The sequence below is a fragment of the Leguminivora glycinivorella genome, chromosome 12, assembly GCF_023078275.1.
Source record: "Leguminivora glycinivorella isolate SPB_JAAS2020 chromosome 12, LegGlyc_1.1, whole genome shotgun sequence".
Classification (NCBI taxonomy): Eukaryota; Metazoa; Arthropoda; class Insecta; order Lepidoptera; family Tortricidae; genus Leguminivora; species Leguminivora glycinivorella.
The window spans coordinates 19,145,632-19,173,510 of NC_062982.1; the positions used below are offsets into that span (position 1 = coordinate 19,145,632).

Here is a 27,879-nt window from a genome sequence, read left to right on the forward strand (position 1 = left end):
CCAACTAAACCTAAAAATATGGTTTAGGTATTATAAAATAAATAGAGCATACACGGAATATTTTCACGATGATTATATCGAAAGTTCTATGCAAAATGAAGTGAAATGATATGATACCTATAATTGTATAAATGTAATATATAACCAGTTACAAAAGCAAAATCTCACACACCATATATGGAAGTCATTAGTAACTATAAGTTTTATCTCGAATCAACATCTAGTTCTCACTATCGGCGTTTAAAAAAAGAACTGCCCGCGGCGTCAACAATTATATCGGAATTATATCGGTAGCTGCTACCTCGTATTATACGAAGATCACAATCAGAAGATACAAATGATAAATTATATATGGAGTGGATCCTGAGACAGGCCCTCATTTTGAGTTGATGGTAGTCCGAAGTGTTAATCATTTTTGGGGGGTTATTAGGTTTTTTGCCCAAGGGTATATAGAAAGGGAAAGTGTTTGGTAAGATTTGTAATTGTATCAAGTGTTTCACTTAGAAATAATTATGGTTATCTTTTTGACTATGCAGCTTATAAATTACTGTACAGTTTTTTTTTACATAATTGTCACAAGTTTTTTTTTTTTTTACTAATATCGGTGTTAATCAAAAGTACTGCATCAATATTACTTTTCTTTAACGTTTACTATTTTTAACCATAATAATGAATGAAAATACCGCAAACACAGAAGAGGTGCTAGGTGGCGATTTGGTGTTCAGATGATTGTTCAGTTGGTTTTGTTTATAAATATTAAACAAGATCTTTATTTTTTTGTATATTAATAAGAAAAAATGTAATTAATGCGCCTAAATAAACCGCAGTTTAATTCTGCGGAACATTTTCTCTCCTGTTTTTTTTTCTATTACTTTTTTTGTAATTTATTGTCATTACTTTACCCACCATTTGTCTCAAAATTTACTGTAAAAATACGGTCTTAAAATATATCTCACCGACGACGCTCCAAATTCACCTTAATTAAAAAAGTCGTATTTCTTTCACACTTCATTATTTTTCGTATCAGTAATTCGATATAATGATAAATATCCAATTAACGATAAGTTACGCCCGACTTTCAATAGACTGACTGACAAGCCGAAAAATTATAATAAATGTTTCATATTTTATAATGGTGGAAACAATTACTTGTTTTTTACATTGGGGCTAAGTAATAAGCGAATAGACTTATATTGACCGGGATATTGGCAGTTATAACTTTTTTTATTTTTGTATATTTCGACGCAGCTACAACTCGGTCAATATAAGGTCCTAATTTATTAGTTGCAGATATTTTAACACATGATACTTTACATTAAAATAATTAACTTTAAATATAAATTAAGAAATCTTTTCATGTAACTTTTTTGATTTCATTTTCCTAACAAAAAAATTAATTATAATTTCGTCTAAAAAAAATCATCATGTGCATTATCACATGTCACAATAACACTGTCTGTCATGTCAACAATTGTTTGTTGTAAATGTCGTAAAGGTTCGGCGGGAAAACTGCACATGTCATTGAAGTGGCCAGTTACAGTTAAGTGGTACGTAAAAGAGGTACTAGAATCTGTTCAATGAGTTTTCATTTAATAATCACATAAACACTTAAACAGGGTGTTTTTACGTAGCAAATTTGTTTTTCCGTTTTCTCCAAAAAAACATCGTAAAAGCTATAATGTTTCACGGTTTAATATACTCCAGAGAAATTAGGACCTTATATAAGTCTCATGTAACTAACCGCTTATTGAAAGCTTTTATAATAAGTGAGTAGTTTGATAATAGTGAATAAGTGAATTTTTAGAGCCAATCTTCTTTTAAATCACTTATAACATAATTAGTTTATATTTGTGTTATCCCGGCTTCCGACACATGTGCTAATGGGAGCCTTGCATGTCATGGATACTTGTCAAATAATCCTGATAATTGGTGTAATCACTATTTTTCTCGAAAGCGAATGACATCTTACTTTCTGACCCACAATGCCTTATTAGGATTAGTCTGATTTCTTCGTGATGTTTTTCTTCACCGAAAACCTAAAGTGTTTTTAACTCTGTCATGCGATCAAAACATGAGTCTTATTCACTTTTTTCCCGAGCTAAGGCTTGAATTGAACCCGCAATCTCTCCGAGTGTAAGTCGCACGCGGTTACATGTTTCTCCTTCAGCGTTTCGTACTGATTCCCGCTTATTTCCATAAATTGGACCACAAACTTCACTTCCTTCAACGCCTGTATGATTGATTTTAGATTTGAAACGAATTTTAAAGTGATATTTGACGGCTCCCATTAATTACAAACAGGAGCTACTGTAAAGAAGTGTGACACTGTAAGAACCTACGAGTATTCGTACATTGAGCGATATAATAGCTAGGTCATAACTTAAAATTAACTAATTTGAAATTAACCAAAAAAGCTAAATATCTTTTTAAAGTCATATGTTAAATCGGCAACCAAATCTAATTTACCTTAAACATAGCATTAGTCTCATTATTGACATGTTTAATATCTCGTGTAAATTAATCTGGGGACCGATTTTTATTCTAGTTTTTTTTTTGTCCACTTTATAGTAGGTATATTAAGTGAAATGCTATTAATCACTATCTATTAGTAGGAGCATAAATATTTTTCAGTTTTATTCTACTATTCGATTATTATCGTCGCTAATAGAGGCCTTAGATAAAACTTCTACCAATAAACGCGTTGATGTCAAATGTATGACGACAAAATCTTTTCGTTTACATTACATAATAAAACGGCAAAAATTCAAAAAATCTGTCGTAATAAAATATACCATATTCGAAAACATAGGAAAGAAGCAATGAAGTAAATAGTTACCACAGATCTAATTAAAAATCTAAGCGCGACCAGCACTGCTATATTATGCTAATCTAAAATGGCGCATCAGTACAATCTAAGTTCCATACGGTTTGCATAGGACGCTGTTATCGGCGGCTGGTATCGGCCTTTATTGCGAGACACAGTTCCACACTAGTGTCGGTCAGAGGTAACGAGGGTACTTGGTGATGGGAGATGCGATTAATTTAGAACACTCCTCTTCGCTTAGCTCGTCGTCGCACCTAAATTTTAATTATATCTATACAAACCATAAGTCGCTCGTATCGGCGTTTATTGCGAGACACAGTTCCACACTAGTGTCGGTCAGAGGTAACGAGGGTACTTGGTGATAGGAGACGCGATTAGTTTAGAACAGGCCTCCTCGCTTCGCTCGTCGTTGCACCTAGCTTCTGATTCTGATATTTATGAAATCCTTAAGGCGCTGTTATCGGCTTTTATTGTGAGAATCACTTTCACACTAGTAACGTGGGGACCGGGTGATGATAGACGTGAGTCAACCTATCGCACTCCTCCTCGCTTCGCTCGTTGTCGTACCAGTTTTTTTAACTGTGTCTAAACACAATGAGGTTGCATTGTTGCACACTCCTCTTTGATTCATACATTTTGTGTTACAGACATATTTGAACAAAGGCTAAAATAGAGACACTGATCGATCTGTGTCAAAAACTATGCAACTTTTTATCAATAGCTACCTTCTTTTCTCGATTACCTTTAATGTAAACCATTGTACAAATCCTCATTGTCTAATCTCTGTCGCTTATCGCTTCTCTCATGCACTCTGACCCGCCTCTAACTTGCTTAAGCATCGTTAAGATAACACCTTACTTATGGTAACCTTTTTACTGTGTTTCTGAACATCTGCGCTTTTTATGTGACTTTAGATCTGTATATGTGACTTTTATATTCTAATTTTGTTTATTTATCATTCGGCATACATTTTTTGTCTTTATTATTATTTGTTTCGAGGTATATCTGAGTGAACTTTTATGTTTGTTCGATAACGTGTTAAAAATAAATTCATGGTACTTTTAGGGTTTACGACGAATTTGTGTCAATTTGTATTATGTTTTCGTTTATTTACGACAAAACCGCTACTCGCTTACATCACATTCTCCGAGTGACCAGCTATATCGGTTCAGCCAAGGTAGTCACAAATATATGAATAATCAAACCATTTCATTCTTCCATTATACCATTTGTTTTGTTAGATAAACTGGTTTTAAAATTTTTCCTAGCTCAGGATCCGGGGGTGTCGTTATCCATACTAATATTATAAATGGGAAAGTGTATGTGTCTGTTTGTTTGTTCGTCTTTCACGGCAAAACGGAGCGACGAATTGACGTGATTTTTTTAGGGAGATAGTTAAAGGGATGGAGTGTGACATAGACTACTTTTTGTCTCTTTCTAACGCGAGCGAAGCCGCGGGCAAAAGCTAGTTTTAAATAAAAGTAAGATATTTTAATATTTTTGAGTTTTCTTTTCTAAATAATTTAGAGTCTTACAGAAAAATAATTTTTTAAAAGTGTTTTAAATAAAAACTAATGTATCTTAAAATATTTTCTATTTGATTTGAAATTCCAGAACCATTATTACGTTTCAAATTCCATTACTTTCAACACATTTATTTTCCCCGTAATTCCAATTCAAATCAGACTCAATCCTAACTTACTCCGTACTAACACCTTGACTCAGAAATGCCAGTAAATCACGATTATCAGTAAAAATCAATTCGGATGGTAATCGCGACGTTTTTACGGCATGTCAAGTGGCATAAACAGTCGTTAACTTAATGAGGCGCGTGTGGGCGGGCCGTGACGTTTGCGACCCGATCGGATGGTTTTGTTTTGTGTAAATCAATTTTATGGTATATAACTGGACAATGGGGAGAGACAGGAAATATTTAGAGTGGTGAAAAAATATGTGAACTGGCCCCGTAGCCGAATGGCATTTCTCCGACGCCAAACGAAAGCGATACGCCGCTGGCTCTGTCGCGCCAATACGCAAGCGCGATAGAGATAGATATCTACTAGCGCTTCGTTTCGTGAGCGTTTCGTGAGCGATTGTGCCATTGGGCTAGCCACCCTGTAGTGCTACAGGTGTTTAAGAATAGTGATAATTATATTGTCTTTGCCTTTGGCTAGTCCGTGGCCAAGAGTAAGCCCATTTATAAAAAAAAAAAAAAAACTTTTTCCCAAAGGGGTAAGCAGGGAATCTGTGGATATACACTTGGTTTGATCTTTTCTTTTAGTTTAATTAAACTTTTCTAATCATGTGCAACCGTGATCATTTTTTTAAATTGGTTTTAAACACTACCTATGTTTAAGCCGAAATAGAAACTAAAATTTATATCAAATACTATTCAGTAATTGTGTCGCTTAACTTCAAACTCGGGTAAATCCATCCTGCTTTAAGGTTGATTATGTATAAAAATATATATAATCTGAAAAATAATCAACCTTATAGTAGAATGGATTTACCCGACTTTGAAGTTCAGCGACTCAATTAGATTAATGACAGCTTGCACTGTTTGTTTTAAGATAACTGACCCACATTATATCATACCCAAGATGAAAGCAAACATAATACCTTAGTGATTAATAGTAGGTTTTACCGTCACCGTTCATTTATGGTATAGTCCAGTCATTAAAATATTTAGGAAGGAATTAATACAAGATAACTGACGCTTAACGCCCTTTAATGTGTTAAAATGTTTTGACTTTATTAAGATTACGTTACGTTTGGTACTAATGTGGTAGGAAGGTAGGCGTCTTGTTATCTAAAAATCAATGTTATCGACCTCAAAAATTAGTTTATTTTTTAAGTATAAATCAGATTTAATTAATTACCTGATGTTACAGACATCGTTGACCTAATGAGCGCACAAATCGTTGAGTGGGCGAGACCTTTTCATATCGACGATATGACTACATGTATGTTTGTTTTGTAAATTGGTTGGAATTTTTCTGTGGTCGTTTTGACCTGTGACGGTAATTTAAAATAAATAATAATATTTTATAAAGATAGTATGTCGCTTTGATTTTAAAGTGATACCTACGTATTTCAACAAAACATATTATATTTAAGAGTAATTTAGTACCAACACGAACTAAGCTCACAAAGAGAGCATCATTTTTGAAGATAGTTTTCTTTTCTCCATATTTTTATTTTTCAATTTTGTATGTGTCTACACTCGATTCGTGGGTACATTTTACATTTAATTTATTGTGATACATACTAGACATAGCATAAATTTAAATTACAAATTAACATTGTAGTATTAGCGGGTAAAAATGAAATATCGTTTACTCAAGTACATACACAACCGGCCGAAGCGCCTTGTTATTTCGTAAAATCCTCTACAAATTTTGAAAGACGACAATATTTTTGAATTCTGCTCCTGTTGAAATATTAAATAGATCAAACCTTTTGTCATTACTTTATCATTTCACCTTCACTTTTGAAAAATATGTCAAGATTTCTAAGAACAAATTAAATTACTTTCATAGAAAATATTTTAACTTGTTGTGTTGTTTCCAGCTCGGAGCACTGGAGGCTTTGGTCACTTTTTCTTTGTATATGACATTTATTTAATGTTTAGAATATGTCAAGCTTGCTAAATTACACATACTAATTATGTACCTAACAGAAAAACCTACCCAGATGTTTCATACTAACCACTAAAACATAATAAATAATAAACTAAAACTAACTTAAACTATAAATATTTCAAAAAACTTACACACAAAAAAAAAATTACAGCAACTCAATCATAAAAAAAACACCCCCTCCAGCTATTCCGCCTGCGGCAGTACTATACGAGCATACTACCCTGTCAATTTAAAAGACCTCTTTATCATAATAGGCTCATACAGACATACTGCCTTTTAACCTAGGACGTGACATAATGAGCGTCAGTCGTGTGGGCGGGACTGTCGCATGTCATGTCGTTGACTTAACGAGGGCTTAATACGACAAGACGTGCGCAACTACTGTTTAATACTGTGTTGAGTAGGTTTTGACGTATCTAATTTGACTAATACGTTCTTACACATATTGCACTAGTATGATTTGCTTGTCAAGTTAGGCTAACGCATGTAAACTTGTAAAGTTAGGAGAAAGATTTGTAATATTATTATGATCTTACTGTTTAACACAGCGATTTTTAAATATGCGGTTGGATTAAGAAACATTTACATGGCAGCGTTTCAAAGTTATAGTTACACAAGTTTATATCAGTGCTTTGTTTTCAAGGTAAAGATGTACATGTACAGGTAATTATTTTCACAACCACTTACTTACCTACCTACTGCTTTAAAGAATTCACATGAACTTCATGTCTAGTTGTGTCATTTTGATAGTATTGTTTTTGATACCATAATTACTTATGCATTTAAGGGTTAATTCAGTAGCAAACTGTATTTTTACTGATAGCTGTGCTGCTGTTTTTATTACTTTTAAGCTATTTGTGGACGCTACACAATAGAAAGACCGCTAATAGACGTCTAAATATCCGCGAAAGCTGAAGAAAATTCTCATGTAAGTGAATATTATGTATTCTTATGGGAAATAAAGATCTTTAAAATGTGTCTTTCCGCATTCCAAAATCATCATTTACCAACATTTTGAAGTTTATCAAATCATATTCATCTAGAAAAGCTAGGAATGACCGTATACGTCCGTTCACCGCTAGTATTAGTCATACCTACGTCAGTTGGGACACAATTCTGTTAATGAATTCAGCTTCTTTATACCTTTCTCTCTGTTTATTCACGGTTTATCTCCAACACGCACGGGCCTATAAAATACCTTTTGTGTGCCACAAGTTGAAGAATATAGCGGAGTAGATTCTTAAGATAAAAGTGCGGAAAATAGGACATTTGTAATAACAAGTCGCGAATTGCAATTATGTACTTGCAACAACACCACTCACTATTTATTTAAAATGATACAATGGAATAGAATACAATACAATACAAATACTTTTTATTGCACACCTTGATAAAATACAACAATAAAAAATAATACAAATGATCCTGATCTTTAACGGCCAAGACTCCGACAAATTGTGAAACTCAAAAAGCTTCAAAGCCATCATACATACATACAATCACGCCTGTATCCCATTAAGGGGTAGGTAGAGCACATGAAACTGCTAAAGTCTCAGTGCCACTCTTGGCAATTAAGGGGTTGAAAGAAAACGAAAAATTGTGACATTGCAGTGACAGGTTGCCAGCCTCTCGCCTACGCCACAATTTCACCCAAATCCTACAGACGACCACACGGGATCAAAAAAAGCCATCAAATTATCTGAAAAAGCAAATATACAAAAGATTTTATAAGATGGTCTTTTTGAGACCAGGCCCAAAATAGTGGAAATGAGGTAAAGGGTAACACAACCAATGAGAGCGGTTAAATCAAATCAACTTTTGAAATACCTCTTTTCAATGTTTTACAAAATAATACTTAGTAAAAGTGCTCCATCTTTTTAGCTTAATTTTGTTGACATCAACACAATACACTGTAAAACCGCAGTTAAGGAAAAATACTGTATCCTCTATCGCTTCTAACTGAAACTAGTCTCATACTTTCGTAAGCAGAGCTTATGATGGCCATTTTTTATAGCACAGGTCATCGGACGCAGCCGGTGTCGTATTGTATTCTTTATGGGCGAGATTTAGAGCCCAAACTAGGAGGTGATCAATTTATAGGCTTTTATCACGAGAGCGATTTAATAGGTTTATTTTGATGAATGAAACCGGTCGTGAGTTTTATGACGGAAATTTCTTCATTGTGGAGTTTGTCTGGCTCGATTTACAGTTTAAAATACGTTAAAATAAATATTAGCTTTACAACCGTATCGAAAACAACTTTTTTGAAATAAAAAATGACACTTTTGATACTGATATATCCGAAACAAATATAGTTGTTATCTACCTCGAATGTTTGAGTATGTACTGATATTTGAATGGAAATATTGCAAATTTCGTGTATAATATAACTGGTTTGGTCGACTGTGTACAATTTTAATACGACAGGGATGAAACAGAATATTTTAAAATCAGAGATGACTCAATTTCAATTTTATGATTCCTTTTGACAAGGGAGCTCCAAATAAGAGAAATAAAATACGCAGCACGAGTATTTTACTTTCTAGATTGCTCTCTAAGTCATGAAACTTTTTACTGTCACTGACATTAATTGCTGTTGACAATTTGAGCACAATATTGTGTTTAAATGATGAAGCACATTTTACTAGTACATATTAGAGGAAAATGATTAATAACTATCAAATATGATAGATGCAAAGGGCTGGCGAGCTCTGACACTTTCTGGGCCTCACAGGTGTTTTACCATGTGAAACGTCATTCGAACATGCTTCTCTATTCACTACGCCGTTTTCTTGGTGCTTTAATGAGCATTGCAAAGATTTCCAAGCGGAAATCTAGTATAAGTACTTTGCGTCTAGGGAGGCCCATGGCGTCGCAAACAATTATGTACGTATGCCCTCCATGCATTAACCAAAGCTGAATCATTATCATTGCGTCTCAGAAACAATTGACGGATCGCGTATTTTTAAATCAGTTAAAGTATTTGAAGACCAAATTTCAAAAAACAGCTGGTCAACCTCCAAACTTCCGTTGTCACGCCATTCAAAAAGGTAATAAGTTGATTCTACAAGGCCCTCGTCAAGATCTTCAGTATCTGATATTTCACCATTGCACAAAATTTCAAGGATTTGTTCATCACTTAATGGACGCCCTATAGATTATATCAAACCGGTCGGAAAGAAGTGTCATCAAATGACGATCAATGAATGACTTTGATGGGTCGTCAACGTGAAGTGGTTCGAGAAATTTTACATAACGGTACATATAAGTACAAAACACTATTTGATTGGTACAGAAGAGGACAATGTACAAATAATTGTGGCTTGATTCGAACTTTAATGTGGGACATAATTCACATAATATTAGATCTGGATACAATATGGATTGGATAAAATGTCACAAATGACGTTAATAATTAAAGAAACGCCACTATTGATAGTGCCATCTTATTCCTATCTTAAAATTATTTATTTTGAATACGGCTGGTATAGGAAAACTACGTTACAAATACTCATATTTGACTAAGTTACATAATTACAAGTATCTGTATATATATCTGATGGCGTTTCTGTGGAGTATAGGTACTATTTATTGTAAGCCATGAGGATTACCTACTTATCAAATTTTGTAATTCCTTGAATGCTGGTGTAAAGTTACTGGTTTTACCTGTTGAGTTGGATATTTTATAACACACGTATCACGAATTGTCATACATGAGTTCATTACTCATAACCTCTTGAATACGATCTTCACGACATTTCTGACCGCAAGCACTCTAAGAAATCGCAAATGGGCTAAATATACAAAGAAATGTCGCGAAACTCGGATGACGTCATCATTCACAGAATCTCGCGAAATGAGGAAAAGATTTCGTGGGAGTCACTGATTTAGAAATTAGAGCGATTGTGTAGTCACGCTTTTTAGTAAATAATGCTAAATGCAAACCGAGGAACGTAGCCAAATGTACAAACGCTGACGATAATTAATGATCGTTATTCTAGCTATATCTATCGCTCTTCCGTATTGGCGCGTATTAAATAAATAAATATTATAGGACATTCTTACACAGATTGACTGAAGCCCACGGTAAGCTCAAGAAGGCTTGTGTTGTGGGTACTTAGACAACGATATATAATATATAAATACTTATATACATAGAAAACATCCATGACTCAGGAACAAATATCTGTGCTCATCACACAAATAAATGCCCCAACCGGGATTCGAACCCGGGACCGCGGCGTAGCAAGCAGGGTCACTACCGACTGCGCCAGACCGGTCGTCACATTGGTAATATTGTCTCAATGTGCACGGAGTTTCGCTGCAATGATAGGCTACATTGGCCATTTTCGGGCGCATGAGCGTCGAAACATTGATTAGGAGTCAAAGTGGTCGCTATTGCCAAAATCGGTCGGACTCAATCAATCAATCAACTGGCGCGACAGATCCAGACTGTGTTTCGATCGGCATCTAGCGGTAACGATTATCATTTCGGCTAGGCCGTCAGGATATCGGTTCTATATATGTAAAAAAAAAAAAAAAAGATTTTATTTTGTATGACGATCTATGATTGCTCACATTGGTTATTTATTTATCGTGTGGCATATATTATGTCGTTTCTCTACTTTTAAATGTTTAAAAATTCAGACTGCAGATATTCGATTGCAGTCGTCGACAGGGTCTTAAGATCTGCCAATTCTCCGCTAAATTTGGTGCACTCAAAGACAATGTGGTGTACTGTCTGATCCGGGTCGCCACATTGGCATTCCGATGACTCGCGCCACCCCCATTTACACCACAGCGATGCGCAGTTACCGACGCCTGTCCTAATTCGATTCAACCGACACCAAAGTCGTCGAGGTTCCTCAAATCCCACTGGCCGGATCCCAGCTTGTAGCTCAAAAAGGTCCGTAGGCATAGACCTCGAGTCCCATTCTGCTGTCCATGCCTGTAATATTTGTGGGTCGAGCAAATGGTATTTTAATGCTGGGGGTTTGCGAGATTTCAGCCTGAGGGTCTTGAGCGCGTTGAGGTCCTCGTGAATAGGCAAGCATGTGTTCGTGCGGATCTTCGAGATTACTCGATCGAGGCACTTTTCGCGTCGGATGCTTGGTTGCCGCATGCGACACTTAATGTGATATGTATTATCTCATGTCATGTTGTGCTAATCGATGAATCGCCAAAGTTGTATCAAACTATTTGACATGATGCCAACGGCCACTTTTCATCATCGCACGGCTCGTCATCGACAGGGCGCTAATCCACACACCTTGCAACCTAAATGGTCGCGCGCCGTGCGGTTTCAGAGGAATTTCCTCCCACGAACGCTCCGGCTGTGGAATGAGCTCCCTGTCGAGGGTATTCCCGATGAACTGCAGTATGGGGTTCTTCAAAAAAGGAGTGTACAAGTTTCTAATGGGTCAGCAACGCGCATGTGACGCCCCTTGAGTTGCAGGTGTCCATAGGTTACGGTAACCGAATTCCATCAGGCGGGCCGTATACCTGTTTGCCACCGACGTGGTATAAAAAAATCAAAATTAGTTTAAAAAACAACTTATGCACTTCCAATTCCATCTAGAAAAACAATCACCGTTTTTAGGAATAGTACAGTAAAATGCTAGTTCAAATGTTTGATTAAATTTCATCTGCCCACTTCAAACTTAATTATACAAAACAAACAAGACAATACTTAATTATGAATTCTCAACGGAATCTAAAACGAGAGAACAGACAAACATCCGCCCCGCCCAAACCATCACTTAGTTGAAAACGTTATTAGGTACTAACAACATAATTGTTTCAACGAAATTTAGAACATAATCTCGTACATTTTTGTATTAGAATTGCTTGTAAAATATAAGTGGACTTAAGTCATTTTAAAGTTTAGATTGGAAAATAATTAGCATTTAGTGTGGAAGATTTTCTTTTGATGAATTTCGGTGGTATATGGTAATCTGGTGTAACATGATGGTCAGCTAAGGAATTCATGACCATTCAAGAAAAGACACGGAGTAATATCAAATCTGGTAGACATTTCTTTTATTTATAAATAAATGTATTTTTAGTCTGATCGTTAATCCGACGGTTTTCTCTACGGTCCTGACTACTACTAACAGCTATTTTTGTCGTATATAAAATCAGAATGCGCTTGTAAGGGTTGTGTTGTAGTAGGATCACATGACATAGTCACTTGAACTCAAGACCATTGATTTTATAGGCAGGGTCACTAAGCCTGACAGGTCGTAAATATAATATTTATTTGGACGAAATTAATAGGTATTATAATCCAATCGTGAGTCTGTATATGCGTGACGATCGTGATGTTATTATATTAGCACTACTGTAAATAAAACAAATGTGCAAAGATAAAAGGATATGGGTCAGAGCGATCAGGGCGGAATGATGCACCGCTACCAACGCGGGGCCTGCGGCGGTGGCTATTATGTGGGGGGTGGGTGATAGGAGGAGCGGCGAGCGGAGCGATTAGCGATTTTGCTACGAATAATCAATTTGTATTTTGGAAAGAAAAATATACTAAATTATAAGTATGTATTATATTATTTGTATATCATTACCTATCTATAAATCACAAGACAGTATTCTTGAAGTTATTGAAGTGATTAGGTACATATTTACTCACTTATGAGGAGCATTTGGCTTTTAAATCAGTAACTGGACAGTTGGAAGTACACTACTTTGTTTTCGAAGTAAGGATTGTTTTTTTTTTATACTACGTCGGTGGCAAACAAGCGTACGGCCCACCTGATGGAAAGCGGTCACCGTAACATATGTACGCCTGCAACTCAAAGAGTGTCACATGCGCGTTACCACCCCATTAGAAACTTGTACATTCCCTTTTGCTGTGTTAAATACACAGTAAAAAGGAGTGCACAAGTTCCAAGGAGGGTTCGGGTTGCCGACGACTCAAAGGACAATAGACGGAATAAGTCAGTTCCGTAAGTCCTGCCGTCATCAGCACACCGCACCCTCGTTGAGCTCTGGCAGCCTTACTCACCGGCAGGAACACAACACTATGAGTAGGGTCTAGTGCTATTTGGCTGCGGTCTTCTGTAAGGCGGAGGTACTACCCCAGTTGGGCTCTGCTCTAGATTCGAGCGAGATGATATCCGCTGTGCTGTGCCACACAAAGCTGTGTTTTTGAAAAACGATTTCATAAGTAACGATTTCATTAGCGGTCTAATACAACGGAATTCACAAATGAGTATAATATTCGATAAGTACAATAAGTTATATGTTGATGTCAATTAACTATAGGTATTGTTTATGAAAAGTAACAATAAAATTTAATTATTATTTGATCTACAATGTTTTAAACCTTCTAAAAATACTTACGTTAGGTCCTGATCTAATCTTACAAATATTTATAAACTTTTACATGCTGCACTATTTCAGACTCAGCAAAAGATTTGAGCCATATCTTCGAACCCGCTGTTCGCCACACAGAAACCGCACCATAAAGATTGATAGCCGCAGCGTGAGAACGGCAAGTGGCCGTGGCACTCGCCATTACGCTAAACTATTGTTTGCTCTGCATGTACCATTCATCAGGTGACGTCATTTTGACGCGCACGTCATAATTCAATCGGATCGAAGCACGTTTTTGCCTTTTCGGGACAACTGTATGGGTTGCCTGAGGCTTGACAGACGCTATTGTTTACAATTTTTCTTTTTATTATCTCATAAGGCTAGTCAATCACGCTTGGCTGGTATCTAAACACTGATTTGATTTTTGTATTAGTCTTCTCTTTCCTACCCTTATCCCACGTTATGTGGAGTCCGTACAATTCGTCTTTCTCTTCCATTCCTCTCAATCTTTCGTTATCTCAGAACTCGATTCCATCTTTCTCATATCCTCCTTCACATGTTCCATCCATGGTGCTATGGCGCTATGAAGAATAAAATAATTATCTTAACCATTCCCTTTTCTACGTAAAGAAAGGCAGATAGGCACTCTGTAAAATTTTCTTCGCGATGTCATTCAGATGACATCTTGTAGTCATTATGCCAGCGCTCAACTTTTCAGACCCGTCATCATAGGTCTTGTATTACTTATAAATATTAGCACCTACAGATCTGATGTAGTGCTAAGTTTTTCCTTCGTTTTTTACGGAAACGTACGAACATGTCATGATATTTCAGTTAGTCTTAGTACACGACGTACTAACACTGTATAAATTAGCATGACAATAACGAACTTTTCCTGAAAACAACGAAGAAAAACCTTTTCGCACTATATCTGTACCTACCTAAAGGCTATTGTCAAAAATCAGCAAGGGTGCGATATACTACACTGAGAGAAAATACAACCAGTTTTCATGTTCGTTCAACAAGTTTTTTGGTTAAAATAGCGCCTACGTGCTCTTTGGTTTAATCAACAAGCTACTTGTCATTTGAATCGGCAATATATCGATACCTTTGGGTTCAATTGGCGTAAAGGACAAAATGCAGGTTTTCAGGAGAAGCAAAAAATAACTTTTTTTTTAGAAAAATGTTTATATCTTTTTTGTTTTTTGACCTATATTTGTGACGTATATAGAAAAATATGTAGATTTTTAGTATCCTTCACCTAGTGTAGCAACCGTAGTGATAAACTAAACGGTTTAGAAGTTAGATGGTTGTAAAGGACACGTCAAAATGCTATGGACGTCCTTTACACCCACGATTTTTTTGAACAATTAGAGTCGATAGGGTCGTAAATGACGGTCTTAGATGATTTTTATACAAATTCGGGGCGTAAATGTAACCGGAATGGTACAAATGGCAACTGTTTTTAGCTTAGTTTACAATTGAGAAACTTACATTACATTAGTGTTACAGTGTATATTTATCTAAATATTTAGCAAAGACAAAGAACAAGACTATTTTATATCCAGTTATGCAATAAAGAAACAACATTTGCTTAAAAACTAATCTCATATTTTGGAAAGTTATTATTTTAGTACTCGCCGCTGTCTCAATAAGTTACGCATTCAGTATTTAATTCTAGCAGGGAAACGCTTTCGTAGTTTAAGTAAATATAAAAACACTAATGGTAATCACGTAAATCTTTAATCAGCAACTGTGAATAGTAGACTATATTAATACGACAGTAATTTTAAGTCTAAAAGTAGAAAGAAGTTCTAAGAATAACTAAGAGTTAAGTACTTATTTATAAACGCAAGTTAGGACGCGTATACAAACTGTAGTCAAGACTACCTACTATGTTGATTCATATTTTTGATAATTTTAAAACAGAAGATTGTTATTTAGTCTTAAACCTGTTAAATAAGAATAATCTTAATTATGAGTTCAATCCTAGAAATATTATAGGCAATGCTTTAAGTACCTGGGTACATAGCCAAGTCACCAAACGCTAACGCTCATTCGCTAGCGAAACGCACCTGTTATTGTCGCACTAAATGTTAGTATAGTCTACTGTTAAAGTTTACTGCCGGCGTAGCTGAATGGCAATCGTCGACGACAGATGCAGTCTGGTGCAATACGCAAGAGCGATAAAGATATATACTTAGCTACGAAATAGATATTATCGTGAGCGTTTGTGCATTTGGGTACGTACCCTGATTACCATAATGTATTTTTTAATTACCTACATCTCGCCGCAGTATAATAATACTACGAAAGCGTTTCCCTGCTAGAATTAAAGACTGAATGCGTAACCTACTGACTATTCAGACAGCGGCGAATACTAAAAAAATAACTTTGAATTTGTTGCCAAAGTATTAGGTTTTTAAGCAAATATTGTTTCTTTTTTACAAAACTGGATATAAAATATTAGTCTTGTTCTTTTTTGTTGCTAAGATAGCTTAGATAAATAATACACTGCATTAAACTAATGTAGGTAGCTATTCTATGCCATATTAAGTACGTTTTGATACATTTTTCCAGTTTTTAATTGTAAACTTAGCACAACATTTGTACCATTTCGGTTACAATTACGCCCCGACTTTGTATAAAAATCATTTAAGACCGTCATTTACGACCCTATCAAATCATGGGTGTAAAGGACGTTATAACATTTTGACGTGTCCTTTACAACCATCTATCTTATAAATCGTTTAGTTTATCACTAAGGTTGCTACACTAGGTTAAAGATACTCGTAATCTGCATATTTTTCTTATACACATCACAAATATAGGTCAAAAAACAAAAAAAGTGGGTTTATCTTTGTCTTGGAAACCTGCATTATATGTCCTTTACGACAATTGAACCAAAAAAAAAACGATTACAGTTGCGGATAAAATATTTTTAGTGCTGGTCGTAAAGGACGAAGAACAAAAAAACTTGTCCTTTACGCCCAACTTTATCACACTACTATAGAAAGTGATCCTTAGAAAGTAAGGGCTTAAAGGGCAACAATATATATCAAGGTGACTTACGACTATATTTTTATTTGTAGATTTCCTTTACGACACAAATAATAATTTATAATTAATGACTTGATATTTACGCCCCTTCAGAAAAGCTATTTTTGCAAGTCCATAGTAGAAAATCTTGGTCGTAAAGGCAACTTTTTAAGAGATATCGAAATTTTAACTACACAGATCGATAGCGCTTGAAATTCTGAACAAAACTGTATATATAACTCATTTTCGCCAAAATGTCCTTTACGCCAATTGAACCCAGAGGTATCGAATTTGAATCAACAAGTCGATTTTATAAAAGCAACCTGACACATATTGTTTTAAACATACATTTGGATGATTCAAACGGATAAACCGCAACAAGTCGAACTTGTTAAATTCACAATGCAAATTTCTCTCAGGGAGTTGCATATGTTGATATGTTTTAAACAGTAATTTATTCATAAAAGTAGTGCTGGTGGCTCCTGTCTATAGACAAGCTTTGGTGTTGCTACACGCGACTACACAGCAACACACTTTTATTCACCTAGTACCTAAAGATGGACGAAAGGTGACGCAAGTATGTACCTATATTAAGTAGCCCAGCAATTTACTTCAAGCAATAAAACCACGCAAACCACAATTAAATGTTATTCTGATCAAAAGATAGATTGCAAAAATGGTAGGATCTTAACCGACCGCACGGGTAAAGAACATACCTAGATAGGTACGTTTTATAATGCATGCTTATGAAAAATCTGTGAAATATACAATGACACTGAAAAATCTGCGAATATTATTATACTCTATTACTGAGTGATTTTACAGTTATAAAGAATATTTATTAGGTATTAGTTAAGAGAAGATCGATTATCATGCCTATTCGAATGTAAACAAATACCATAAATAATTATATTATTTATTTGCCGCATGCTCTTAAGATTTGCGTGTTTCACACAACATGCCAGTATTTTTTAAGTAACTGGATAGAATGTACTGTTTCCATTATTTCCAACCCTCCTAAGGCCCAAAGCTCCTACGTGTAAATTATTTAGTCCGATAATAATTATAGGAACATATTTAAAAATGGATTTAAATAAATAAAATAGTATTTTCTCTGTACTCAAAGACCATAAGTTAAAATGTCAGTGACAAATATTCTTTTCATTTATATGGCCTTAGGAGGCTATCGTAACTTTTGCGATTCCGAAAACTTTCCGACCGCTCCTCACCAGTCGGTGTATACCCGGCTAGCATAAGTCACAGGTTGCTCAAGGGGTCACTCGAGGTCATGTCGCAACGCTGGGCATTGTCGGAGGATTAAACGTTAGCTTTTTGTGCATAACACATGCAATGTGAGCTCAATGAGTTTTCAGTTAATTGGGACGTCTGACATTTGACTTTGATTGGTTTTCATAGGTTAATCTGCATTGTCTAAGTTACTAGTTTGTGAAGATTGATTTAATTAATTGATTGAAATTTGAATAATTATAATAATGATGAGATAACTAGATATTAGTTAAATTAGTTTTCTGATTGGGCTAGCGCGAAGCCCATTAAAGATCAAATTGTCATCAGATTAAATAAATATCTAAGAAGATATTAGAGAATTTTTTAACTGTAATTTAAAAATGTTTGATAATGTTTTATCATTCGGATATAACAAATAATTGACTTATTTAGGTTACTAATTGATTAATTATTATTTAATAAACCTTATTTTTAGTATGAAAAACTTGAATTTGTTCCTAAAGTTGATGTCATTATAAATAACACTAAAATATGTAAAATATCTCAAGTTTTATAGTTTTATTATAAATCAATTTTAACTAATACTATCCAACCAAAATTATTTCAGTCAACCTTTCATAACACTGACCTGTTGTAAAATCAACATTAGGTACTTTCTGACATGCCCATCCAAAGCAAACTAACCTCAAACATCTCCGCCCATCCTAACCCCGTGGTCCATAGAAAGTGAGAGGCGACCTCAGACATACTTTAATTTGTCCGACACCGCATACGTCAATCCTTTTGAGGGACGTTTACTTTTGACAGAATGCCTTTTGGTCTGACAAATGCTCCAAGTGCGATTGTATGATTTTTTCATTAAAAAAATGTATTTTTAGCGTACATTTACTAATAAAAATTAGTGTCCGTTTCCGATTTCGATGCGATTAAGGGATTCCGTTAAAATTCGAACACTTATTATTAGATTGGAAGGATAAGACTACAGTAGTTAAATCGTTTTTAGTTTTTTCTTTCCATTTAAGTATCTTTCACGGTAGTTAAAATTAATTTAGATCTACTTATGATGATGAATATTTAAAAAATATATATATTTAATATTGGCTAATTAGAACTGAGCATAGCATTCATGAAAAATTAATGTCAGGATACTTAATATTGGCAGATAAGAAAATAAAAAAATGTATAAGCCCTTCTCAGTAGGTATTATTTAGTAAAGAAGACTCGAACTCGTTGCCATTATCCTAAACTAAAACCCACCATTCAATGTGATTTGACACTACTGGGTCAAAATTTTATACACAAATATAAGCATTGAACTGGATCCGCAAACCGATACGTCTATAAACTCCCAAACGTTAAGACTTTACCAGCACCAAAAAGCCGTGTACCTAATTTATAAGAAAGAATAGTTTATGATACCTTCACCGTGAGAACTGTGCCCCGCCCACGCAGATGCCACGGACATTTGTCACGGTGCTTGTAAAATTGTTGAAAAATGTATTGTGGCGTAACCATGGACGCTTTGTGCGGATGTGATATTTTGTGAGCTTTAGTTTGTGGTACACGGAAGTATTTTTTATGCATCGATATTATTAGTCAATTAAGATATACAGACTGAACAAGCATCTTCTGGGCGTGTTCATTCCAACATAGGCCACGTCCCTGCCTTTGGCTAGTCTGAGGCCAAGCGTACGCCCATTTATTACAATAAAAAAGTACAAATAAATATCTTGCATAATTAAATGAAATGAAATTAAAATGAAATAAATTAACTGCCGGGAATACTTTCCATACATTATATATTACTAAATTACTAATATTTACACGATAAATAAATTAAATTAAATTTACAATTGAAATTGAAACTAATAAAACTAAATTAATCAAGTAGGACCCGCGGTGGCGGCATAAGAGCTATGCTATCGCATCATAGATTAAAATCATAAATGAAATAAATTAACTGCCGGGAATACTTTCCATACATTATTATATTACTAAATTACTAATATTTACATGATAAATAAATTAAATTAAATTTACAATTGAAATTGAAACTAATAAAACTAAATTAATCAAGTAGGACCCGCGGTGGCGGCATAAGAGCTATGCTATCGCATCATAGATTAAAATCATAAATGAAATAAATTAACTGCCGGGAATACTTTCCATACATTATATATTACTAAATTACTAATATTTACATGATAAATTAATTAAATTAAATTTACAATTGAAATTGAAACTAATAAAACTAAATTAATCAAGTAGGACCCGCGGTGGCGGCATAAGAGCTATGCTATCGCATCATAGATTTTTCTGGTGGCCAATATAAGTAATTGCTCAGCGGATCAGTATTTCTCTCCAGCGGGGCAAAGCGGCCAGCCTTCTGAGTACCTTACCCAACGAACAGAACCTGGGCCAAATTTTTTATTTATAAGTTTTAGTCTAAGTGTTTTATTATTATATTATTCTATGTACATATATGTTTTACGATGTTAATGAAGAATAGTAGAATCTTGCATAGTGTAGGTCAAAAACGTTTAAATTCAATGGAGCACACCCTTATTCGGCCGCATCGAATGGCTTGAACCTGCTACAACTGAATACTGGATCCAAATATTTTTGTACAAATATATTACTGCTATATAGATGTAGTGCGAAAAGGGGTTTCTTCGTATTTTTCCGGAAAAGTTCGTATTTGTCATGCTAGTTTAGTCAATGTCAGTGACACTACTTTTAAAAAATCTCGTATCTCATGTTTCTCCTCAAAGTTAAAACGCAGTAAGTCTATATGCATTCCATACATACTTTTTACTACAATTTTTTTTTTCATTGACAGACGAAGATACAAGTTTTTTTAAAGTAGTGACGAACTGTCTCTTACCTTATTTAACATTTGTGTCGCTTAACTTCAAACTCGGGTAAATCCAGTTTTCATAAAAAAATAAAAAAATATGTATAATCTGAAAAAGAATCAAACTTATAGCAGAATGAATTTTCCCGAGTTTGAAGATAAGCGACACATTTATGCCGTTTGTTTCATATTATTGATGTTTTTCTTATTTCTTCGCTTGTGGTAATAACTTAGCAAACAGTCGGTGCCATTTTCTTACTGACTTAATGGATACTAAAAGTATTAATTTTACAGCTTCAATAGAGTATCTACCTATCAATTCCAGCTATAAGTAAATAAATTGGTATCTGATAGTGATAACTTAATTTACACCTAGATACTTTATACGTATCCGAAACGACATAAGTTTTCAACATTCAGATCAACTTAAGCCCTTTTACATATCGTCGCTGCGCGTGCAAATTTCGCTATGTGTTTTTAACCTACTTTACAGGAGACACAAAAAACTGTTTATTTCGGCAATTATTTAACATAAATAAATCAATATTTTTATGGCATAAGTATTTTCACTTTTGCATACATTAAGAAATTACTTGAAATTATATTTTAGTTATTATAAGGTTAAAAAAATATTTTTTCATAAATATGTTACATAGCGATTATAATTTGAGTCGTAAATAATCGGTATGTGTCTTACAATCACATAACTAGATTTTATTCTTAAGGAACAAAATACAATTTTATGAATGGAGGTTATTTCAGTTACAAAGTTGCTCAATGTGGTATTATGTAAACATTTACGCATTGAATAAGTTTTCATTATGCATGTTTAACTTGAAAAAACCGGATAATGCTAGTCTGGCTCGAACACCGAAGGTTATGTGTACATTTTACTATTTTTTTCTCACAACTATATATTAATAACCATGTACTGATGTATGGTGTAATACGATTTATTTTCCAAATTTTATAGTTTAGGTCAACCGGAAGTACCCTATTAATTTTGACTTCCTTGAGAGTGTAGATTTTTTTTCAACTCAATTAACCTATGTTGTATTTACTTAGAAATAAGGTTTTTTTACAGCTTCAAGGAACGGTACAGTACACTTGAGTATAGGGTTTTTCCGAAATAAAGAATATTGACAAATAGATAAACGGATAGACAAGAAAGTACATAATTGTATAAGGGTTCCATTTTTCCCTTTTGATCCGAAAAAGATAAAAAATCTTTGTCATTCAAAACTTTATGTGATTTCTCAATTCAGCTTTTTTTCATTTATTAAACATTTCATTTTCATTAATTTATTGTAAAATGTTTCCAGAAAGGATAGGTAGATCTTATCACACAAAATTTCATACAAAACGATGTCTTGCCACTTCAAGGCAATGATTAATCACTTGCTATTTTTTTGAGTTACTTAGCATAAATTTATCTTATTTCGATAGTTTGTAATATACGTTTACACACACTGAACCCTACACGAAATTTGTCAGTATACTAAACACTATACATTTCTGACAGTTAATCTTAAAAATCAATTTGAAATGATTTATTTTTAACTAATATTAAAAAATAACTATTCGGTCAGAGTGAGTACTTTCAGACATAGTCTCAATAAAAAGGGAAACTACACTCTGTCTCATTTATAGAGGTTATACTTGACGACAAACCCAGCTACCATACACCATTTAAACAAGTTTTAAAAGATTTTTATAAGAAAAGCCTGCTATGTGACGCAAAACACACGATCTGGAAACATTCACGATTTCTACAAATAGTACTAAATTATCGCTATGTATGAGATTGTACAAATCGGGCACAAACATCTAACACATCTTATTATACAATATTTCCAAAAATATAGCTATGTGTCATAATTCACATAGCAGGCGCAATTCCAAAACTGCTGTTATAAGAAGATAATGTAGTTATGTGATTTATTGCAGTTAGCGATTATAGGAAGAACATTCAATGTATGGGCGTCACATACCTACTTTTGATAAAACCTGTAATACTGAAATAAGCTCGACGCTGTTTTTGGAGCATATGTATCTAGAAATAAGGTTTAAAATGGCATTGAAAACGAAAAATCGTTAAAAATCACATAGCGAATTTTGCACGCGCAGCGACGATATATACAGTTAAACACTAGTTTCTATAGATGTGCAATTCTCGCCCTATTCAATGTATCTATTTAACATGTCCATAAATCAAAGGTATTGCTCAATTTGGCAATTTAGCTGTATTTAAATATCACCTGCTGATATCTAATAGTGATAGCTGTATAAATACGAATATATTACCAGTGTGTGGCCGCTACTGCAAGAGGTTGGGTCAGGTTAGATTACGGTCGTATAATAGTGTACGTGAAACCGCGTTAAGGGTATGATGAGACGAGTATCTATGCTTGACTAATATCTATTTAAATGAAGATTCGTAATATCTACCAAATATTGGAACTATCCCTTTTGAAGCAATCCTTTTTGTGGTGTACACCACATAAAAAAATTGAATAAGTGCACTTATAAAAACCGCCTAGAGAAGATAAAAAAAACAACTAATAAACACATTTAGAGTAATAATGTTCTTATAATATTATTTGGGTGTTTTAAATCACAATAAGTAGTAGTTTAAAATGGAAGTGATATATCATAAGTAGTCAAAAAACATACAGCACACTCGTAATTCATCATAAAAAAATATTTTGACAAAATAAAATCAAGTCACGTAATATTCTGCAGAACGAGCGCTCAATTAGAACACTATCTATGGCTCGATCCGCGCCCATAAGGAAGAAGGACTTATCTGAAATTTCTAATCGACTGACTCACATACATGCGTTCGCAAAATTACGGTGAAATGTTAGTTTCAGAGATCCTTTTGAATAATTTTTACTGGGTATTTCCACATTTTTTAAATATACATATTGTACTACTGAAATGAATGGTCAACATGTTTTAGAAGTACTTAATATACATAAGTTTAGTTAGAAAATAGTCTAAAATTATCGAGAAAATTATCAATAAAACATGTAAGGTGGGTAACAAATATGATAGATTAAAACAGAAGCTTTATAATATAAAATTTGCTAAAATTGTTTCTCGAAATAAAAACAAAAAGATCTATGTTAAACAAAAAAATATAAGTAAATGTACATATCATAGTCGTATTTTTCAAGTTTTTTTACTTACTATTTTTTCTAATAATCAGCGTCATAATACCTACAATTCATGTGCACAACACTGACAAATGCTGTGTTATCCTTGTTCTAAAACCACCCTCAGCACTGTAACTTCATTTATTCCCCTAGATTTAAGCCTATTTTGATGTTGTTGTAATGTGTTTCGAGTGAAGTCTAATTCATTCATTCATAATATTACTCAGAACAGTCAGAACCCTTTCACTAGAAAACTAGGATCATCTCAACTAGAGTAAAGCAGTTACGCCCCCATCTGACCAGTGCACGTCGTTATCTCGTAAACATCGGTAACAAGTGTGTTATAAATATTATCTTGCCAGAAATGGCCTTTATCTTTCGCCAATTCACTCTTAATTTGAGCAGTGAGATTAAAAAATATATATTTTGTCTCAAATTAAGAAATAAGATTTTTTTGTAGACATTCATAAAAGACATTAATAAAAAGCATATTTATTATTTTACTTCTTCCTTCTAGGTATAAATAACGTTGTCCACAAATTATTTAGTTTTTAAATTTGGATTGTGTTACTTATTTTGAATTTTGTAATTAAGCTTAATTGGAAAATAACATGTTATTTAGCTATGGTATAATTTCAACACAGTTAAAAACCTAATTTGAAAATCTCATTTCGATAACACTGTAATTTAGATGAAACTCTGTGCCGCAAATCGAGTAAAAAGTACTTTGTAAATGGATTTCCATTTGAAAATACCAAACCGAAACACCGAGTCAAAGCAATAAACGCAAATAAATATCGTTATAAGCCGAAATAACGAGACAACCCATTATTTAGTCCAAGTGTACCGGCCACAGCCGAAACTGTAGCACAATCACATATTTTACGCTTTTGTATGGGTTTAATTGAGAAAGAGGCTCAGCGGGGGAACATCCGAATTTATTTAAAATTCGCGTAAGCGTGCCATTACTTACGTCGCAAAACGTAACCGAGCCAACTCGCATCTGTAATATTAAGTGTGAGATACTGCCTTATTCACGTTGACCCAGATTTTAACGGGCCACAACGCTCTTTATGATGACTTTTTGAAAAATGTAATTTTTAATTCCGCACCCAAACGAATTGAATTGCCTCACAGACGATTTTTTAACTGTATCGATTATAAATCGCTACTTCTTATGCGCCAACGGAAGTCGATATTTTAAGCGTTTTAAGCCACCGTTTTTCGATCGAATTGGATTCTTAATTTCCGTTTATTAAAATTGCAATTTTCTCATTTGTTACAGTCGTTCTTCGGGCGGACGTACAACAACTTGTCTTCGATATCGGAATGCAAGAACAATGGAGAGTGCGTTATAAACAAGAAAAATCGGACGTCGTGCAAGGCCTGCCGGCTAAGAAAATGTCTGTTAGTAGGAATGTCAAAATCCGGATCCAGATATGGCCGGAGGTCTAACTGGTTTAAGATCCACTGCTTACTACAAGAGCAGCAGCAACAGCATATCCAGCATATGCAAACGAATAAACCGCCTCCTACCTTCAATTCTTCTATCAACACGTCATTTCCTCCTATAAATCTGCTGCCAGCCGCAGCCTTAGCAGAGTACTACAAAAGCTCAGAAAAGGGCCAATTTACGGAAGACGTGACGCGGCAGAGCATATCACCGTCAGACTCAGGGGCATCATCAGCTGATCCCGAAGATGATAACAGCTCGCGAAGCACTAGTGGTCTAAGTATATTCAGACCCGCCTCCTCGCCCTCCAGCGAAAAAGATATAAGGCTACATGCTGTTAGGACCCAAACAAAAGACGTCAGAAAACGGAAACCCTCTACGCTTCCACCGTCTCCTTTTGGAGCCACTCCTAGCTTTACCAGGACGGGAGCGTACCTACAACCAGTTCAAAATCTTCGATCGTTACCAACCGGTATTCCTACGTGGCAGAATTGCAATGGTGGTGACCTGATCCTTCATTCTCCGGCAGTAGCTGGAGTGGCTATAGAACAAGACCAACCGATCGACTTGTCCATAAAGTCGGCAGTTTTATACCGTAGTCCAAAGAATGACGAGTTGAGCGACTCAGAACCAGAGTTGAGTATTGACATGAGTGAGGACAGTGCGAAAGATATTATGAAGAATCCTTTAGACCTATCCTTGGTTCCGAAAAGGAAGGAAGAAGTTCCTTTAACCGGTTAACTTAAAATTATGTGCCTTAAATGCCAATGTCAATTTTTTAGTGTTGAGATTGTACATTGAAGTCTGATACCTACGTAAATACGTAGTAAGTGACAACCAGCCTTATTTTAAAACACCTTTTTATAACGAACTGGGCGCCTAGACAACTCGCAATCTGATTGTGCCGTGCCGTAGTTATTAGTAAAGTTGTTTCTAAGTGAGTCTGGTAGACGCGAGATGGTCCGTGAAGTTATTCAGGATTGAAAACTTAGATGTGTTGAATTCTGCTTATAGGTAATGTTAAGTATTAAAACATGTCACGGCCATGTAGTTATTTTCCTTTATGATAAGTAGATATTTAAGTCTTTAGCTTATTCCATACGAATACTCTGCCATACAGTATTTATTAAGTCTGTAAATTTCTCTTTCCTTGGTTTACCTGACGTAAATACCATAATTGTAATGTTTTATTTTGTAATTTTAGGTAGTGAGTGTATATTTTTATTTGAAATAAAGGGACAAAATTACTGGTAAAATTTACTCAAATGATTTACACTGCCATAATAGGTATTATATTGATTTTTCGTATTTCATTCTGTGACATGTATTACATTATAAAAATATTTTGAAACTTATTTTTTTTTTCATTATTGTAGTATAAAATACCAGTTAGTCCTAAAATGCCAGTGTTGTCTTACCAGTTTTAGAAAATTAATGAAAGGGACGGGGGCCAGTTGAAAGCTCAAAATTAAAATGTACAAATAAAATTAATTGAGACTTGTATTATAACTGCTGATAGGATAAAAGATTTTTTATAATATTTATTTTATTAGTGCATAGGCCAGTTTGTATTGAGTCATTTTTTAATTTTCATTGTAGGTAATATCATTTTTGTAATTTATTTAGGTAGGCTATTGTGTGTTTTTTTATTAATTTTTGTTGTTTGTTTCGATTGTTGGAGATTTTTTAATTACTTTTAGACATTCCATTTGAGAATTTGCTCATTGTACTTTTTTATGATAAGTTAACATTCCAATTCAGTTACAAATAAGTATACATTCCTGAGGCTGGTTCTCTTTTTGTCTTGTAAGTTATTAGGTGCCATGCAAATTTAGATTAAAAAAACAACCCCGAGATTTTTATACTATCTCTGTATATGAAACCTATGTACAAAAAGTTACCTCTTTCAATTCTTCATACAAAAACTAAACAGAATTTTTGTTCCAATCTGTCTGTACTCAAGTAATTATTTTAATTATCAAATAAAAGTTGTTGTTGCTGTGTGATACGATATTTTTATGTTTACAGTTTTACGTTTATAAATGAATCTTAATATATTGGAGGAAAATAAATATGAGTGCCTTTAAACTACTTTGTTTTATTTTCGAGGCAGTATTATTTGGGCCATTTTTTCCAAAGTTGTCCACCCCACTTTTTTTTGGATTTGGAAATTTTTATGTGGTTTCCACTCAGAATCGCGAGCTCTTTGAATTCTAATAGGAGAAAAAAAGTGTCGAAAGAGCTCGCGGATCGAAAGAGCTCGCGATTCTGAGTATTGATCGAGTAATAAATACCCATGTTACAAAAAAGTGGGGTGGACAACTTTGAAAAAAATG

At 34.4% G+C, this 27,879-nt stretch overlaps 1 protein-coding gene across 1 annotated transcript in view; it reads left to right on the top strand.

Annotated features, from left to right (window-relative positions):
* Positions 1-27,619, top strand: part of LOC125231700 (protein embryonic gonad-like) — a 165,080-nt gene extending 137,461 nt beyond the window's left edge. Inside the window, exon 3 of the mRNA XM_048137233.1 lies at positions 25,376-27,619. Coding sequence (XP_047993190.1) covers positions 25,376-26,284 — 909 coding nt within the window. The 3' untranslated portion in view covers positions 26,285-27,619. The remainder of the gene's footprint in view (positions 1-25,375) is intronic.
* Positions 27,620-27,879: the final 260 nt, after the last annotated feature.